The sequence below is a fragment of the Vipera ursinii genome (genome assembly GCF_947247035.1).
Source record: "Vipera ursinii genome assembly, chromosome: 1".
Taxonomy (NCBI): Eukaryota; Metazoa; Chordata; class Lepidosauria; order Squamata; family Viperidae; genus Vipera; species Vipera ursinii.
In genome coordinates this window covers 288,689,581-288,707,103 of record NC_139512.1, presented here as the reverse complement: position 1 = coordinate 288,707,103, position 17,523 = coordinate 288,689,581, and the positions used below count along the sequence as shown (strand labels likewise).

General features: G+C 38.9%; 1 protein-coding gene across 1 annotated transcript in view; it reads right to left on the bottom strand.

The window, feature by feature from the left end:
- The window catches only part of WDR64 (WD repeat domain 64), a gene marked incomplete at both ends in the record, with an annotated part of 56,353 nt that extends 47,946 nt beyond the window's left edge, over positions 1–8,407 (bottom strand). Inside the window, 4 exons of the mRNA XM_083375498.1 lie at positions 192–295; positions 4,401–4,503; positions 7,376–7,506; positions 8,257–8,407. Of these exons, the coding sequence (XP_083231624.1) occupies positions 192–295; positions 4,401–4,503; positions 7,376–7,506; positions 8,257–8,407 (489 nt within the window). The remainder of the gene's footprint in view (positions 1–191; positions 296–4,400; positions 4,504–7,375; positions 7,507–8,256) is intronic.
- Positions 8,408–17,523: the final 9,116 nt, after the last annotated feature.

Sequence of the window (17,523 nt, the reverse complement as noted above, 5' to 3'; positions counted from 1 at the left end):
AATTTGTGCCAGAATAATATATCAAAGCAAATAATTATCAGTTTCTGAAAATCTGAAATCACATTTCTTTCATATGAGGTTCAAACTGACTCAAACATAAGGACAGGACAATGTCTTTGACAATTCTTTAAGTGTCTGTCCACATTAGACAGGATTTTAATTCAGTAAAGAAAAAAATATTTCAAAATCACCTGGCCAGAAAAAATAGACAACATTCCCCTCTGAGATGCTGTTACTAAAAAATCAAGTTGAGGTATCTTTACCATGCTTCTTATTACATCACTTCTCTTGACTCCTACAAGAAAGATAAACAAAAGATAATTTAAACTAGGAATTAATACGTATAAAAGCAGGGAGTTAATTAACCTGTAAGTTATTTAGTTAACTGATCTAGAAGCAATGACACATATTTTGATTACATTCAGATAAAAATGAATGAATGAATGAAGCATGCACCTGTATGTGCCTCCTAGCTAATGGAATGTGGTAAAAATACATCCCCTTAAAAATAATATCTAGGGAAGAGATCCTAACGTGTACAGGATAACATCATTCTGCTTGAGATACAACTAACTCTGTTCCACATGTGCCATATTACCAAAAATGTTCCCCAAATTATCAATATTGCATCCTTACTATAACCAGAGGATGCTGCACATTACACAGACATATTTACATAGTAAACCTAATCTACACTTTATATTATTAAAAAGCATGAGATGACAACCTTCACTGACTAGGCAATGATGTCTGGCTGTGTGCTCATCAGGTATTCACTATGTCACATAGAAATTGCAATTTGGAATAGGAGAGGAATAAATTATGAGAAGCAGCAATAAAGCTGTATCTACCATATGTTAGAAAGCATGAATTTGTGTCAAACACAGCCTGTGAGCTAAAATGAACAGGCAAGCCACGGATCACCAGGTCTATGCCTCTGCCAAACTCCCTGAATAAGAAATGAAGCACCCTGGAAACAACAGCCTATCGTTAACCTGGCACCATCCAATGATTTCCATGCTTCTTGACTTGCAGATTTGCCAGACATATCTGTGCAGGCAAAAGAAGGGTAGAAACTGGCTTGCTGATGCCTGATTTACACTGATACAGATAAGAATGAAGGGTTTTCTTTGACTGCATGGATCACAACAAACTGTAGCAAGTTCTTTAAGAGATGGGAGTACCAGAACACTTTATCTGTCTCCTAAGAAACATGTATGCAGGTCAAGAAACAACAGTTAGAACTGGACATGGAACAACTGATTGGCTCAAAATAAACTGTACATTGTTCCCCTGTTCATTTAACCTATATGCAAAGTACATGATGCAAAATGCTAGGCTGGATGAATCAGAAGCTGGAATTAAGATTGCCAAGAAAAATATCAACAATCTCAGATATGCAGACGCTGCCACTCTAATGGCAGAAAGTGAAGAGGACTAAAGAGCCTCTTGATGAGAGTAAAAGAAGAGAGTGCAAAAGTAGGCTTGAGAAAAAAACTAAGATCTTGGCATCTGGTCCCATCATATAATGGAAAATAGAAGGGGAAGAAATGGAAGCAGTGACAGATTTTTTTTTCTTGGGCTTCAAGATCACTGCAAATGGTTATTGCAGCCATGAAATTAAAAGATGCTTGCTTCTTGGGAGGAAAGTTATGGCAAACCTAGACAACGCATTAGAAACCAGACACATCACCTTGCCGATTGTAGTGTATGCTCTTAAAGCATACACGGAAATGTCAGCACAGCAGGGGGCTGGACAGCTCCAGGCTATAACCGCTTTTGGCGGGAAAGCCTGAATAGAGCGAGTCGTTGACAGCCCCAGGGCATGGTCAGCTCTGGCGGGAAGCCAGGGTTTAAATCCATTGGCCACCTGCACTGGCGGGAAGCCCAGGTTTAAATCTATTGGTCGCCATTCACCTGGGCAGGTATAGAGGCGCCAGGTAACCCCTTTGCTCCAGCTTCATTTCTGACTCAATAAAGAGATACTACCCAGCTCAAGTGTCCGTTTCTCTGTGCAACCACGCGACATTGCACCAATAAAGATCTGTATAGTCAAAACTATGGTTTTCCCAGTAGTAATGTATGACTGTGATAATCGGACCATAAAGAAGGCTGAGCACCAAAAAACTGATGCTTTCAAATTGTGGTGCTGGAGAAGAATCTTGAGAGTCCCTTAGATTGTAAGATCAAATCAGTCAATCCTAAAGAAAATCCATCCTGACTGTTCTTTGAAAGGACAGATACTGAAGCTGGAATTCAAATACTTTGGCCACCTAATGAGAAGAGAGGATTCATTGGAAAAGACCCTGACATTGAGAAAGATTGAAGGCAAAAGGAGAAGGGGACAGCAGAGGATGAGATGGTTAGATAGTATCATCGACACAACCGAACATGAATTTGTGCAGACTCCAGGAGACAATGGGGGACTGGCATGCTATAGTCCATGGGGTCATAAAGAGTTAGACATGACTTAGCAACTGAACAACAACAACAACAACAAATATGAACCAAAGTAGAAATTCATAGGATTATGAATGCTGCAAGAAGTAGCATGAATGAATGTGATATTGTTAGGTGACATGAATGAATGGGAATGGGTTGAAAAAGAGATTGAGCCATATGGGGTACCAAGAATGAACAATGAGATTGCTTAATGGGTACCTTTTTAGAAAAATGTCTGTTAAGCATAAATCTATTCACATGTATGTATGACAAAGGAAGAAATAAAAAACATGATTGATTTAATGATAAAAGACTGAATTACTAAAGAATACAAAGGTGATGAGAGACTTTAAATGTGTGATGGATCATTCTTGGTAATATCAAGAAAGGATCTTGTATAGAATGCCATGAAAGAAAAGAAAGGTGAAAACAGAAAAATTGCAAGAGGAGAAGGTGCAAGACAATTTCCTACAAACTGAATAGAAGGGCATAAGGAATGATAATGAGGAAGCCTCTTGAAACAAAATAGCAAATATTATTTTAAAAAGTACCACAGTAGAGAAAATGCGTGTGGGAGTTACACTAATGGGAAGCATGAAAAATTATGCTTGGTGGAATAATGTAACAGAAAGAGGTTATGGAATAGATTAGATAATGATTACTGCAAAATATGACAAGAAAAGATATTAAATGCTATGTTGGTAAAAAGATGCAAAGAATGCAGTCAAAACAGCATGGAACAGTAAGGTTAGATGGAGCAGAGCAGATGCAGAACATTTTTTATGGAAATAAACAGTTATTATGGACATGGATGAAAAAGACTAAGCAAAGTGTCTCCAGCACAGTGAATGAATTAAAAAATAAAAAAATATGAAATGAATTAGGATGAAATTGAGGCAAGAGAATACTGCAAGGCGTATTTTAGAGATCTGTGTGGGAATGATAATAGTATGTTGAGCAGTGGAATTAAAACAAATGTTATGTTAGTGTCCAAGAAAAAAACCCTGAAATTCAATATGACCCTGCACATATAAATGGTGTAATTGGAAATATGTTAAAATACAAACTTAATTTGCTTATGAAGTGCTTATTTCAGCCATTTATCGAACAAAATTCAAGAAATGCTGTGCATTGACCAGATGACAAAAATGTATGATTATGAGAAAGCAGACTGTTCATTTACAGAAAGTGAACAGATAAAGTGAATAGACTGGGGATATGCAATGTTTTTGCATAAATATGAAATTGAAAGTTCATTGTTGAATGCAATAATTATGTTTGATGTGTGCAAAGCATTTCTGAGATCATTGCAATGCTTAACAAATAAGTCAACCCTGGGGAGGAAAAAACAAAACAAAATTATATGATGTCCCCTTGGGTGATGAAAGTATAAGGCATACTTGTGGATTTATTATAAATGTGATGGTTAGGGATGTGATAGTTATATACATATGTTAACTGTTGTCCCGATACATACTGTATGTGCGTATATGTCACATCAAAACCTATTTTAAGAAAACTCCAAAGTCTACAACTAACCCCATTATTATATTTATATATACTTAATTGGATTAGATAAACATTTAACCGATGCAGTTGCACAAGCTGTTAAGCTTGATTAGTGATAATTTCTTTACTCAGTATGTTGTGCAAACACAGTTCATTGACAAGTTTAAATATTTTGCACAAGCCTCTTCAGTATCCATGTTAAAGATATTGTATGAAAATAGCCATCAGTTTTCAAGTATAGGAAACAGAATAAAACTGAGTGTTTCTGATTGGAAAAATGCCAAATAAGACAGTGATGGGAAAGTGTGATTGAAGAAAATATACATTACATAACATATAATAATGTGAAAAGTACATTTAACCAATGTAACTAACTATACACCATTATTTTGCTTATACAAATAAATGAGGCTGAACATTTATTAAGGGTGGAACATTGAAAAACAGACCTGCTTTAGCCATCCGCTGCTTTTTGGATACCAGGAAAACCATATTTTCTTCATCAAGCTGGGCAGCAAGAATATCGCCTTCCACCATGTAGTATCCAAATATCTAAATTAAACCCCAAAAATGTATGATATGTAAATTTAAATAATCATGAAAAATAAATATTTGGTTTTGGGTATTGTATGTTGTACAAGAAATAATTGCCAACATGAGGAATGTTTGTGATAGAGTACATGTCTGAAGATCAAGGACAGTGAATTCTGACGGTATTTTAAGTACTCAAGTATTTTAATACACTGTCCGTTCTAAAGCAGATAATTAGAAAAAAAGTTCATGACATAAATAATAAGCCAGTTTAGATAATGTGTTTCAATATCTATTTCTTTTTATAATTCCTAAGATTTAGATAGATAGATAGATAGATAGATAGATAGATAGATAGATAGATAGATAGATAGATAGATAGATAGATAGACAGACAGACGGATGGACGGACAGACAGACAGACAGAGAGACCGACCTTTGTCTTTTTTTTACTGTGGGCACAATGGCACACATTAAAAATGAAATTTAGTTGCTTGCTCTCAAAGTGTAAACATACATAACACACATTTAAAACATACTTTATACAACATATGTACAGACCTATACCCTTAGATATAAGTAGCATATAAATATTAATCACTGTCCATCTTGAATACATAACGGAAGGAGAAAGCTTTAGAGTTCACAAGGTTAATACTGTATGGAACAAAACTGCGACTGAATCTGGATGTTCTGCTTCAGATACCATGAAGCTTCTTCCCAGAGGGTAACTAGGAAAACAGGTCATGAAGAGAATGTGTAGTGTCCCAGACAATCTTTCAGACCCTGCTCGAGCAATGCTTATATGCTATGTCCGGGATGGATGGGAGAGAAGTGCCAATAATCTTTTCAGCCATCCTCACCAGTCTCTGCACCGCCTTCCTGCCTGAAGAAGTAATGCTTCCAAACCAGACTGTAATGCAATATGACATGATGCTCTTGATCGTTCCTTTGCAGAAAGTGGTAAGAATGGGGCAAGGAAGATGTGCTTTATTATATTTTACTATTCACTATCATAGGGCAACCATTATTGAAGCACCATACCTCAAATGGTCTATCTTGCAGAATGTATTCAAATTTCAGAATCCAGGACTACCATGGGACTGAAATTTGATAAGGTTCTGACTGTTTTAGTTCTGCTGCACTGCCATGTTTATGTGATTGTCATTTCCAATGTTTTCTGCCACCTACTGAAAAGTCAATGGGGAAGCTAGTAGGAAGTTGGAAGTCACTCTCGCTTCCACTGCTTTTATAACCTGGCAGTGGACCTTCTGTTTCTGTTCAGGTAAGGAAATGTGTCTGAAACAAAAAAACCAGTGGGTCACAAGTTGTCTGGTAGTAAATAAAGCCTGGGAAGAAAGATATCATGAACACTGCCTTGACTTATGGATAAAGCACATTGCATTTGTACAGTCCAATAGAAAAGTGAGAAATAAAAACATTGGGGCTTTCATTTAATAACTACTATAACACATTTGTAGGGATGCGGTGGCTCAGTGGGTTAGGACACTGAGCTTGTCGATCAGAAGGTTGGCAGTTTGGCGGGTCGAATCCCGAGTGCCACGTAACAGAGTGAGTGCCTGCTACTTGTCCCAGCTTCTGCCAACCTAGCAATTTGAAAGCACACAAAAATGCAAGTAGAAAAATAGGGACCACTACAGTGGGAAGGTAACAGCGTTCCGTGTGCCTTTGGTGTCTAGTCATGCCGGCCACATGACCACGGAGATGTCCTCGGACAAGTGCTGGCTCTTCAGCTTTGAAACGGAGATGAGCACCGGCCCCTAGAGTTGGAAACGACTAGCACGCATGTGCGGGGGAACCTTTACCTTTATAACACATTTGATATATATTATGTCTAAATGTTATTAATGCATTAATGTTATAAATGCAAGATAGAAAAATGGAAATGTCAGATGCCTGGCGGCCTGTTTTATTTTTAGTACCATCCTCTTCTAGTACCCCTAACTCCCATGGCAACAAAATAATCATAAAATGCGGTATGTATCCTGCTGAAACAATATAGTTGGGCTCATTCTGACATCACTACATTGTTTGGATGACTTCAGCATTGTAGGATAGCATAGGAAATGGCCTGAGTCTCTGTGTATTTGTTTTGCTGGAGGAATAAAAGGAAAATAAGCAAAAGAGGAAATAAACAGGATTAGTTCCAGCTGAGTTTATTTAAGAGTCTTTAAAGTAAAACTCCCTTGATAATTGATTTCAGATGTTTTGCTTGTTTCCTTGGCAGAAACTGACTAGAACAATTTGGAATTCATTTCCGTACAATGATCAAAGGAATGGCTATCTCTTTGCTGAATACGTACATTAAATTGCAAAAGGCATCATTTTTCACATTGGGAGCAGTGAATTTTAACTATAGGGTAGTCTAGATGGACAGGCCATCAAAAGATAGTATTGAGGATTATTAATTTTTTTAGTGCAAAACAGCCTAAAAGCTGTTCCACATTTACTGTAAAATGAAGCAAATCTAAAACACTCAAGATTTCAAAGTCTGAAACAGGACAATCTTGCTGTGTGAAAAGCTGTTTTGCATTTGAGATAGGATGTTTCCAATTTGAGAGCCTGGATTCAAAACTTATGCATATCACTAATCAAAACATTTAGAATAAACATTTCCTGTTTCTTTTACTAGGGCAGAGTTTGAGTTTGTTTCTCTTTCTTCCTTTTCTTCTCAATTAGAAAAGTCTTTCCAGGCCATTGTGGCTTTATTCTTCCTCCTTCTCCTTTATTACAGTGAAACCTCTAACTTTTACTATGCTAGACACACCGCTCTCTACCTTGTCCCCCATTCTTTCTGCTTTTCCATATTTTTGCGGATCTGTCAGATATGATATTGTCAAAAAAGTTGAGTTATCAGAAGAAAATAACTTACCTCGCACCATTCTGTCTTCCCATCTGGGTTGTTGCTAATCTTCCTATAGAAGGTTTTAACATCTTGGGCTTTCACATCTGGACCAAAAAGACTCTTTACTGCATCAAAGAATTTGTCATAATCAATTTCTTCTGCAATCAAAACAAAATAATGCACTCACAGAATATAACCACAAAGGTTAACACATCTTTTTCTTTTTCTCACCATCAGCATTATTTTGTGTAGAAATCCACTATTAATCTTTAATTTGCCCTGTAAACCGCCCTGAGTCCTTCGGGAAAAGGGCGGTATATAAATCGAAACAAATAAATAAATAAACATACGCTGCTATTAAAAATCTTGGAAATTCTGAAAAAATACAGTAAGATGTTTTTGGCTTTGGAGTGTATAATAAAAAGTTTGCAACACTCTGTAAGAAATGGGTTGGGTCCCCATATATCTCACACAAAAAGAAAATTTTAAAAATTCCATTTATTGCTGCTGAAAGGGTTTGGGGTTTTTTTTTTATACCCCTAATGAATTTGTTATGCTTTAAGATCAGTATTAAACCTCAGGTAATTCTACAGCAATCCATCATGTCCTATTCCAAAGGATTTATGGCCCTCTGCTCAATTCTGTTATTTTATAAGGGTCTCCATACATACCCATGTCAAGTGCCATACTGTACAGTACTTTATTAGTCATACAGCTGTCCTATTAATGTTCTATTGGCGGGACTCTGGACTTACAACTTAAACACTGTGCTGGATAGTTATATTTTATTTGCCACCATTCACCTGTCTGTAATTGCATTTTGCCTTCTTTGGCCATCCAAAAAGGAGCTAATAAAAAAGTAAATACATATATCAGAGAACAATACATCAAATGAAGTATTTCCTTACCAGAATCCTTTACAGGCAGGCCTAATCTTTGCTCCCTTTTCTGGGCAACTGTTTTGTCAACCAGTTCCTTAAACAATCGCAAGGATCTTTTAAAGAAGAGTCCATCTGGTAGGTCAAGTGGATCATCTTTATGAATCTTTCTTCTGGACATTACAGCTACTGAGACAGACAAAACACAGAGAAGTTCTTTGGCCAGTCAGTTACACTTACTGCTTTATTTTCCTTCTGTTGTTATTTCTAATAGCAACATTTGTGAAAATGCCCCCTATAGATCTTAGGTATTGCTTTGGTGAATGGAAAATTGTAACTGCAGCAGGTGTGGGGTCAATATGCCATCAAATACCTGATGTCACAACTCCTCCCTCAGTTTGATTGGTCTATTGGCCAATCTAGATCACAAACCACCCTAACTGGCAAGCTGATGGCAATAAGGCAAAGATAAGAAGTAGTAAATTCAAAAGGCAAATTGGCTTTTTAAGGGGAAATACCATGTAAAAAATTATTTAATTTTATCTCAGCAATTGCAAAGGGACAACATCCTTGTTTTTTAACACAGTTGTAAACAATTTGCTAAAATGCAAGGAAAATTAAGAAAGCCAAAGTACTGTAGATTAAACTAAATAATTTACTACAGTACAATGTTTCCCAATTGCTGCACTTCAGATGTATTGGGGTAACAGCTCTCAGTCAGAATAGCCTTTGGCTGTGCTGGTTGGAAATACTCAGAACTGCAAATTCCTCGGCTCAAGGAAAGCTGTTATAGTATAATGCTGCAGAGGTATAAATTAAAGAAAATGTCTTGTTTCCATAGCTTTCCTCAAACTAATATCCTCCAGATGAGTTGCATTGCAACTACATCAACCACTATGACCAATAGCCATGGAAACTGAGAAAACAGGGTTGAGAAAATAATGTTTTAACCATTGTTATGTTGCGCTAACACAAACATAATATGACTGACTTTATTTTGATTTAGTATGTTACCTGATCCTAGGCATTGTGGTTTGCATGTCAGGGTTTATGCAATTGGCGAACACAACCACAGCTTTGTGAATAATCCACAAATTATAAACAAAACTGTTGCTTTGTGCAACATGTCGACCAAGGTTTCTGTATTCACCAACCATGGTTAGCCCTCTATAAGCATATAAGATAAGAATCAGTTGGTGGTCAGCTACTGTACTCAGTCAAATCTTATCATAAATATTTTTTCTCTAAACCTAAGCAATTAAATAATGATTTGGTAGAAAGTTTTAGAACAGGGGTCCCCAAATCCCAGTCCTGGACTGGCACCAGTCTGCGGCATGCCAGAAACAGGTCCGTACAAACAAGTGAAGCCCCATCTACAGGATGCAGGCAGCACGGAAAACCATGCCTCCTCCAGTCCAAGAAAAAGCCTCTCTCCATGGAACCGGTCCCTGGTGCCCCAAAGGTTGGGGACCTCTGGTTTAGAGGACAGCAGCCATGCATTTAACTCCAATCAGTTTCAATGATGGAAGGTTAGATTTGGTAATACTGTAAGTACATGCTAGTTGTATTGTAGAGGCTAATGGTGAAGCACAACCTATCTTCTAATAATAATAATTTCTATCTTCTAAAGAAATATAACAAAGTGATTATAGATCAGACTGAACTGTCTTCCTAATTATAATACAAGAATAACTCATTATAGAGTAGCACATCTGAACCCATAGAAGGAAAGGCTTAAGTTTCAAACTTCCTTCCCCAGAAATCCACAAGGCCTACAAGTCCACAGCTCTTGTCCTTATACAACTTCTTTGTAGTTGCTGTCTCCCTTTTATTGTATTTTCCATGGAGCATCTCATCGGGTTTTCTTACCTGAACCCTGGCCTCTATAAAAAGGCAGAGCTCCCACAACCTGCAGTGCCATTCTGACAATTAAAAGGGGAAAAGATAAAATAATTATGATAATGGATATAGTTCATGTCATGGTCTTGCAGCATATGGATGTATTAATTACTGGTTTCAGACCTTCTGGACAACTTTGAAAGAACAATTGCAATGAAACTAAATCATTATGCAATGACATTGTACCAATGACACAGGTTGTATACCATCATGATATGGTCATTGCACGTCACTTCCTCTTCCTCCTCCACCCCTTTAGGTCGCCATGTATTAGAGTCACCAGACTGGGCAAGGTTGCTGTATAATATTTATTCCCAAATTTTACTGCTCCTCATTTAAATGGGGGAAATGTATATGAGGATATTAGCATCTATATGTGCATCTCAACTAGTTTCAGAGTCTTTCATATATGTACTATGTAGAAGTCATCTCCTTGATCTAGCTGATGGGACTATAATTTTGTTAATGCTAAGCCGAATGATTTGTACTACAAGCTGTGTAAAGGGATTTCCTGATTTCTAACGTGACAGTCCAAATGTAAGTGGAGTTCTATTCTTGACATTTACCGTATATACTTGAGTATAAGCCGAATTTTTCAGCCCACTTTTTGGGCTGAAAAATTCCACTTCGGCTTATACTCCAGTCAACAAAAAAAACTTACTGAGGACTTGTGCGCGGCCAAGGCTTTGGTGCTTCCGGGATTGCGCGCACCTCTCCCAAGCAGCCGCCGTCCGGAGACCTGCCGAAGTTTGGGGAGGTTTGGGGAGGTGCGCGCGCACCTCCCCAAACCTCCCCAAACGTCGGCAGGTCTCGGGATCTCCGTGCCTTGCCTGCCTGCTTCTTTCCGCAGCGGAAAGAAGCAGGCAGGCAAGGCACGGAGATCCCGAGACCTGCCGACGTTTGGGGAGGTTTGGGGAGGAGATCCGGAGACCTGCTGACGTTTGGGGAGGTTTGGGCACCTCCCCAAACCTCCCCAAATGTCGGCAGGTCTCCGGATCTCCGTGCCTTGCCTGCCTGCTTCTTTCCGCTGCGGAACGAAGCAGCCTGAACGAAGCAGGCTGCTTCTTTCCACTGCGGAAAGAAGCAGCCTTCTTTCCGCAGCGGAAAGAAGCAGCCTGCCTGCTTCTTTCCGCTGCGGAACGAAGCAGCCTGAACGAAGCAGGCTGCTTCTTTCCGCTGCGGAAAGAAGCAGCCTTCTTTCCGCAGCGGAAAGAAGCAGCCTTCTTTCCGCAGCGGAAAGAAGCAGCCTGCCTGCTTCTTTCCGCTGCGGAACGAAGCAGCCTGCCTGCTTCTTTCCGCTGCAGAACGAAGCAGCCTGAACGAAGCAGGCTGCTTCTTTCCGCTGCGGAAAGAAGCAGCCTTCTTTCCGCAGCGGAAAGAAGCAGCCTGCCTGCTTCTTTCCGCTGCGGAACGAAGCAGCCTGCCTGCTTCTTTCCGCTGCGGAACGAAGCAGCCTGCCTGCTTCTTTCCGCTGCGGAACGAAGCAGCCTGAACGAAGCAGGCTGCTTCTTTCCGCTGCGGAAAGAAGCAGCCTTCTTTCCGCAGCGGAACGAAGCAGCCTGCCTGCTTCTTTCCGCTGTGGAAAGAAGCAGCCTTCTTTCCGCTGCGGAACGAAGCAGCCTGCCTGCTTCTTTCCGCTGCGGAACGAAGCAGCCTGAACGAAGCTGGCTGCTTCTTTCCACTGCGGAAAGAAGCAGCCTTCTTTCCGCAGCGGAAAGAAGCAGCCTGCCTGCTTCTTTCCGCTGCGGAACGAAGCAGCCTGAACGAAGCAGGCTGCTTCTTTCCGCTGCGGAACGAAGCAGCCTGCCTGCTTCTTTCCGCTGCGGAACGAAGCAGCCGGCAGCGGAGGCTTGCAGAACGGCGGATCGGCTTATACTCAAGTCACCAACTTTTTCCAGTTTTTGGGGGTGAAATTGGGGGTCTCGGCTTATACTCGAGTCGGCTTATACTCAAGTATATATGGTAACTTCCCATAATGATTTGTCAGTCTAAAAATGTACCCAATTGGGGAAAAATACTGGTATCTCTTTTCTCCCACAATTAATAGGTAGTTTCCACAATGGTTATTAAGTTGAGACAAATTTAGCAAAAAAGTAAATATGCCTCCCTGAGCTTTGCCACTATAAATTCAGAATAATTAGAGTTAGGGGAGAAAATCCATTATCCAAGAAGTTCATTCTACCCTGGGTCTAATTTCAAAAGCAAGCAAACAGCTCAAAGAGCCTTGGTGGAGCAGTGGGCTAATGCCTCCTTAAGTAACACCAGCTGCCTGCAATTAGTGCAGGTTCGCCTCCCACCAGGCTCAAGGTTGACTCAGCCTTCCATCCTTCCGAGGTAGGTAAAATGAGGACCCAGATTGTTGGGGGCAATAAGCTGACTTTGTAATAATGCCGCTTGGGGGGTGTATGAAAGCCCTAATAAGCAGGCATATACATAGAATGAAGGCTACTGCTAAGCTTGTAAGCCGCCCTGAGTCTTCGGAGGAGGGCGGGATATAAAAGGAATTAAAAAAAAATTAAAAAAATTACTGGCATGAATAGACTCCCTTCTTGAGAGTTCTGAATAGAGAGAAAGAATAGCAGTCTTCAAGTCTATTTGATTTCTTTCCTTCTTGTATCCAAGGGAATAATGAGGTTTTGAGTTTCAATTCTCCCCAATAATAACATCCAACCTGCAGGCAGGAGCTAACTCATGGACCACTCCTGTAGCCATTTATCTACCAGAGGGCTCCAATGAAAACAGTGGGCTTTCATTCTATTGAGAATTTGTAGCACTTATGATGCATATACTTACAGTGTTTCAACTTTAGCCAAGAATAAATGTATGACACAAATTATTATTATTAATAATAATTATTAATTTGTCTCACAAATAATAATAATAATGATGATGATGATGGAAAGGACCTTGGAGGTCATCTAGTCCAACCCCCTGCTCAGGCAGGAATCCCTATACCATTTTAGACAAATGGCTGTCCAGTCTCTTCTTAAAAACTTCCACTGTTGGAGCATTCACCACTTCTGGAGGCAGGTTGTTCCACTGGTTAATTGTTCTAACTGTCAGGAAGTTTCTCCTTACTTCTAGGTTGATTCTCTCCTTGACTAGTTTCCATCCGTTGCTTCTTGTCCTGCCTTCAGGTGCTTTGGAGAATAGCTTGACTCCCTCTTCTTTGTAGAAGCCCCTGAAATATTGGATATTGGAACACTGCTATCATGTCACCCTCTTCATTAAACTAGACATACCCAATTCCAGCAACTGTTCCTTATATGTTTTAGCCTCCAGTCCTCTAATCATCTTTGTTGCTCTTCTCTGTACTCTTTCTAGAGTCATCATGGTGACCAAAACTGGATGTGGTATTCTAAGTGTGGCCTTACCAAGGCATTGTAAAGTGGTATTAATACTTCACGTGATCTTGATTCTATCCATGTTAATGCAGCCTAGCACTGTGTTGGCTTTTTTGGCAGCTGCAGCACACTGCTGGCTCATATTTAAGTGATTGTCCACTAGGACTCCAAGATCCCTCTCACAGTTACTACTATTGAGCAAGGTACCACCTATACTATACCTGTGCATTTGGTTTTTCCTGCCTAAATGTAGAACCTTACTTTTTTCACCATTGAATTTCATTTTGTTAGATAGTGCCCAGTGTTCAAGTCTGTCCAGATCCTCCTGTATCTTAAGCCTATCTTCTGAAGTATTGGCTATTCCTGCCAGCTTGGTGTTGTCTGCTAATTTGATGAGTTTCCCATCTATCCCCTCGTCCAAATCATTGATGAAGATGGTGAAGAGCCCTGGGCCTAGAACAGAGCCCTGGGCCACCCCATTACACACTTCCCTCCACGTAGATGCAGTTCCATTGAGGACCACATGCTGAGTATGGCCGGTCAGGCAGCTATGAATCCATCTGGTGGTGATGCTGTCTAATCCACATTTTTCTATTTTACTAAGTAGTAGCTTGTGATATAATTTATCAAATGCCTTACTGAAGTCCAAGTAAATTATATCCACAGCATTCCTCTGGTTCACTAATTTTGTCCACTTGGTCAAAGAATGCAATAAGATTTGTCTGGCATGATCTGTTTTTGACAAACCCACGTTGGCTTTTAGTAATGACTTTGTTTGCCTCTAGGTGTTTGCTGATTCGTTGTTTGATTATCTTTTCCAGAATCTTCTCAGGTATTGAGGTCAGGCTGATAGGCCTGTAGTTTCCTGGATCTATTTTTCCCCCTTTTTTTGAAGATGGGAACTACATCAGCTCTTTTCCAGTCCTCTGGTACTTCCCCAGTGCTCCAAGATCTTTGAAAAATATAGTTCAGTGGCTCTGAAATCACATCTGCCAGTTCCTTGAGAACCTTGGGGTGTAATCCATCTGGTCCTGGTGATTCAAACTCATCTAGGCTGGACAGGTGCTCACTTACCATTTTCTTGCCTATCTTATCTTGTGTTTCTATTCTGTTTTTATGGCACTTTTTTGATAGGTTGGACTGTTTTTTCCCTTTGTGTAAAGACAGATGCAAAAAATGAGTTAAATAGTTCTGCTTTCCCCCTGTTGCTTGTCACCTTCTTGCCACTTTCCCCCAATAATGGGCCAATCATTTCCTTAACTTTTTTCTTATTTTTTACATATTGTAAGAAGCTTTTTTTGTTATTTTTGACTTTGGTCGCAAGCCTTAGTTCATTTAGAGCCTTACCTTTCCTCACTTCATCTTTGCAGGCACGGGCTATTTGCTGATATTCTGCCTTAGTTATGTGCCCCTCTTTCCACTTTTTATACTTCTCCTTTTTATCTTTCAATTTATCAGAGAGTTCTTTATGCAGTCATGCTGGTTTCTTCTGTGAGCTGTTATTTTTCTTCTTTGTTGGTATTGTGCTAGTCTGGGTTTTTATTATCTCACTTTTCAAAATTTCCCAAGCTTCTTGAGTCAGTTTTCCCCTTTAGGATTCTCATCCATGGAATCCTTCCCAAGCTCTCTCTAAGTTTTTTGAAATTAGCTCTTTTAAAGTCCAAGAAAACTACAAACACGGTTTACATGACAGTTAGTGAAGTACAAAGCATCCTTTAGAAAGGGCTAATATAAAGGAAAATACAGTTAAAACAGTGGTTTGTTTTCTCCTGTAAGGAATCAAATATTCTATACTCTGTGCTAAGAATGTTTCAGCCACTGAACAATTGTAAAGAACAGATTTGACATACTAACATGTGTTTCAAGAGGATTTTTTTTTACATCAAATATTTTGTGGTGTGTTTTTCTTACTATCTTTGAAATTGTCAGGGCTTCAAAGATGACATTTAGAAATTCTGTGACATGGAGCTATAAAAACAGGCAGGAAAGCACTTATTTGACTAGCTGACATACACTACAGCTTTCAAGAAAATTGATCCTTTAAACCCCAATCCAATGTTTACCTGGAAATGTGTTATTTAGCAAAAATTGGAAATAGATAATACGTATCTGTATTTATTAAGGTAAGGATTTGTTTTTAAAATGCTAAAAGATAAATATGAAAAATTATAGAAGTAGCAAAAAAGATAGAAGAAAAAAGTTGAAAACAATGAAGAAAATAACCTTAATGAAGTCACTTACTTATCTTGCTTACAGTATAAATATACTTGATACTATTTCCCACCTTCAAAATTACAGGAGATGTAATTCCCTTTTCCCCATTTATAGCTATTTTTAATCAGTAAATCCAGAAATCATCAGTTCATCTTCATCCATTTTCAGCAAAAAAAAGTCCATCAAGGGTTTCTAGACTTTTGTAAATAACCATGTAAATATTAGCTTGTGTACTACACCGATGTGTAGTGTGACGGCAATTTTTAAAAGGAGACAAAGAAAACTTCCAGAACAGTGTTAAGAATATGTGGGTAGAAAACATTTGCTTAGATCAGATGTGTCCAACCCACGGCCCACAGGCCATATGCAGCCCTGGACAGATAGTAACCTGGCCCCACAAATTAATTAATTAATTAGTTAAGTTGCTTTTTAGTGTATATACATTAACTATTTTACATGTTTTATATATGGCCCAAGATAATTCCTCCTCATTCAATGTGACCCAAAGCCAAACGTTTGGACAACTATGGCTTAGATGTTATAACTAATTATGGGCCATCCAGTCATTACAGATGATAACTTGATCTTTCAGCTCTTCCAACACTGTACTCATTGTGTCTATAATTGAATCTATCCACTTTCCTGCTGCTTGACCTCCTTTTCTCTTTCCTTCCGTATTTCCCAGCATTAAAGTGTTCTCCAGAGAATTAGGTCTTTGCCTAATGTGTCCAGAATAGGATGTTACACCTATTAGTAACACATACATTTTAGTAACACAGTTAACAGGGAAATCCAAAAGAGATTATTTACTTTTCGATAAGGTCCATCTTCAGAGATGCCTGAACAAACACAATAGTCCCGGGTAAGAGGAGAAGTTACCTTATGAGTAGTTAATTATTAAGGAAAAGAAAACAAAAATAGAAATAAATGAAAAGTGTTACCGCAATGATGAGAGGTAAAAAGATGTTCCACTCCCACCCCCAAGGATCTCTATTGAGACTGGCACTTTTTCATTTTTAATTGGAATTGAACTGCATGTATATAGTTTAAAAATTGCATTAAAAATCTGACTGCATGTAAACATTTAATTCAGCCCAAATATCTATGAGTGACCCAAACATTAATCAGTGCTTTTGTTGATAAAGTGCATCTGCCTTATCCCACACCCAACCAAGAACCAGGAAACAAATTCCATGCTGGAAATAATTAGGAAAGAGATAAAAGTACTGCTATTGTACTAATATAATTATGCAGGCATGGCACTTTTTCTCTGGGCTCAGAAGCTAAACACAGGGAATATCAGAGCTATAGGAGTGAGAAATCAAAAACAACTCAGAAGACAATGGCAAATATCTTGCCTACCATTGCCAAGAAAATGGCATGGATGTGTTCATATAGTCCCTGGTAATCAAATTTGGTTTCAAAACTTCAACTCTCAGTACACCAACTATTCAGGAAGCATTGTCCCCCTAATTCCAAACCCACCAAAATGTATACAGAAATACTGAGAGGAAACTAGTGCAAAATGATGGTTTTATTTTGACTGCTCTAATTCTGGAGTTTGGGAAATGCTTCACTGGATTGCTCAGTTCTTTTGCCTCAGTTCACTTAGTTGGAGATTTGTGGCTTTGCCTCTGCTTTCGGCTGTTCTCTGCTATGGAAAGGGGAGAAAAGTCACATCTCATTTAGATGTACAACACTAATTGAAAAACACTGGGCTATGTAAAAACTTTACTATGACAGTAAGTTGCATTTTTGAATTTTAAGATGAGTAATCTATAGTTCAACCTACTCAATTTCCATATAGGTTTAAGAATGCAACTCTACAAAACATCTGCAT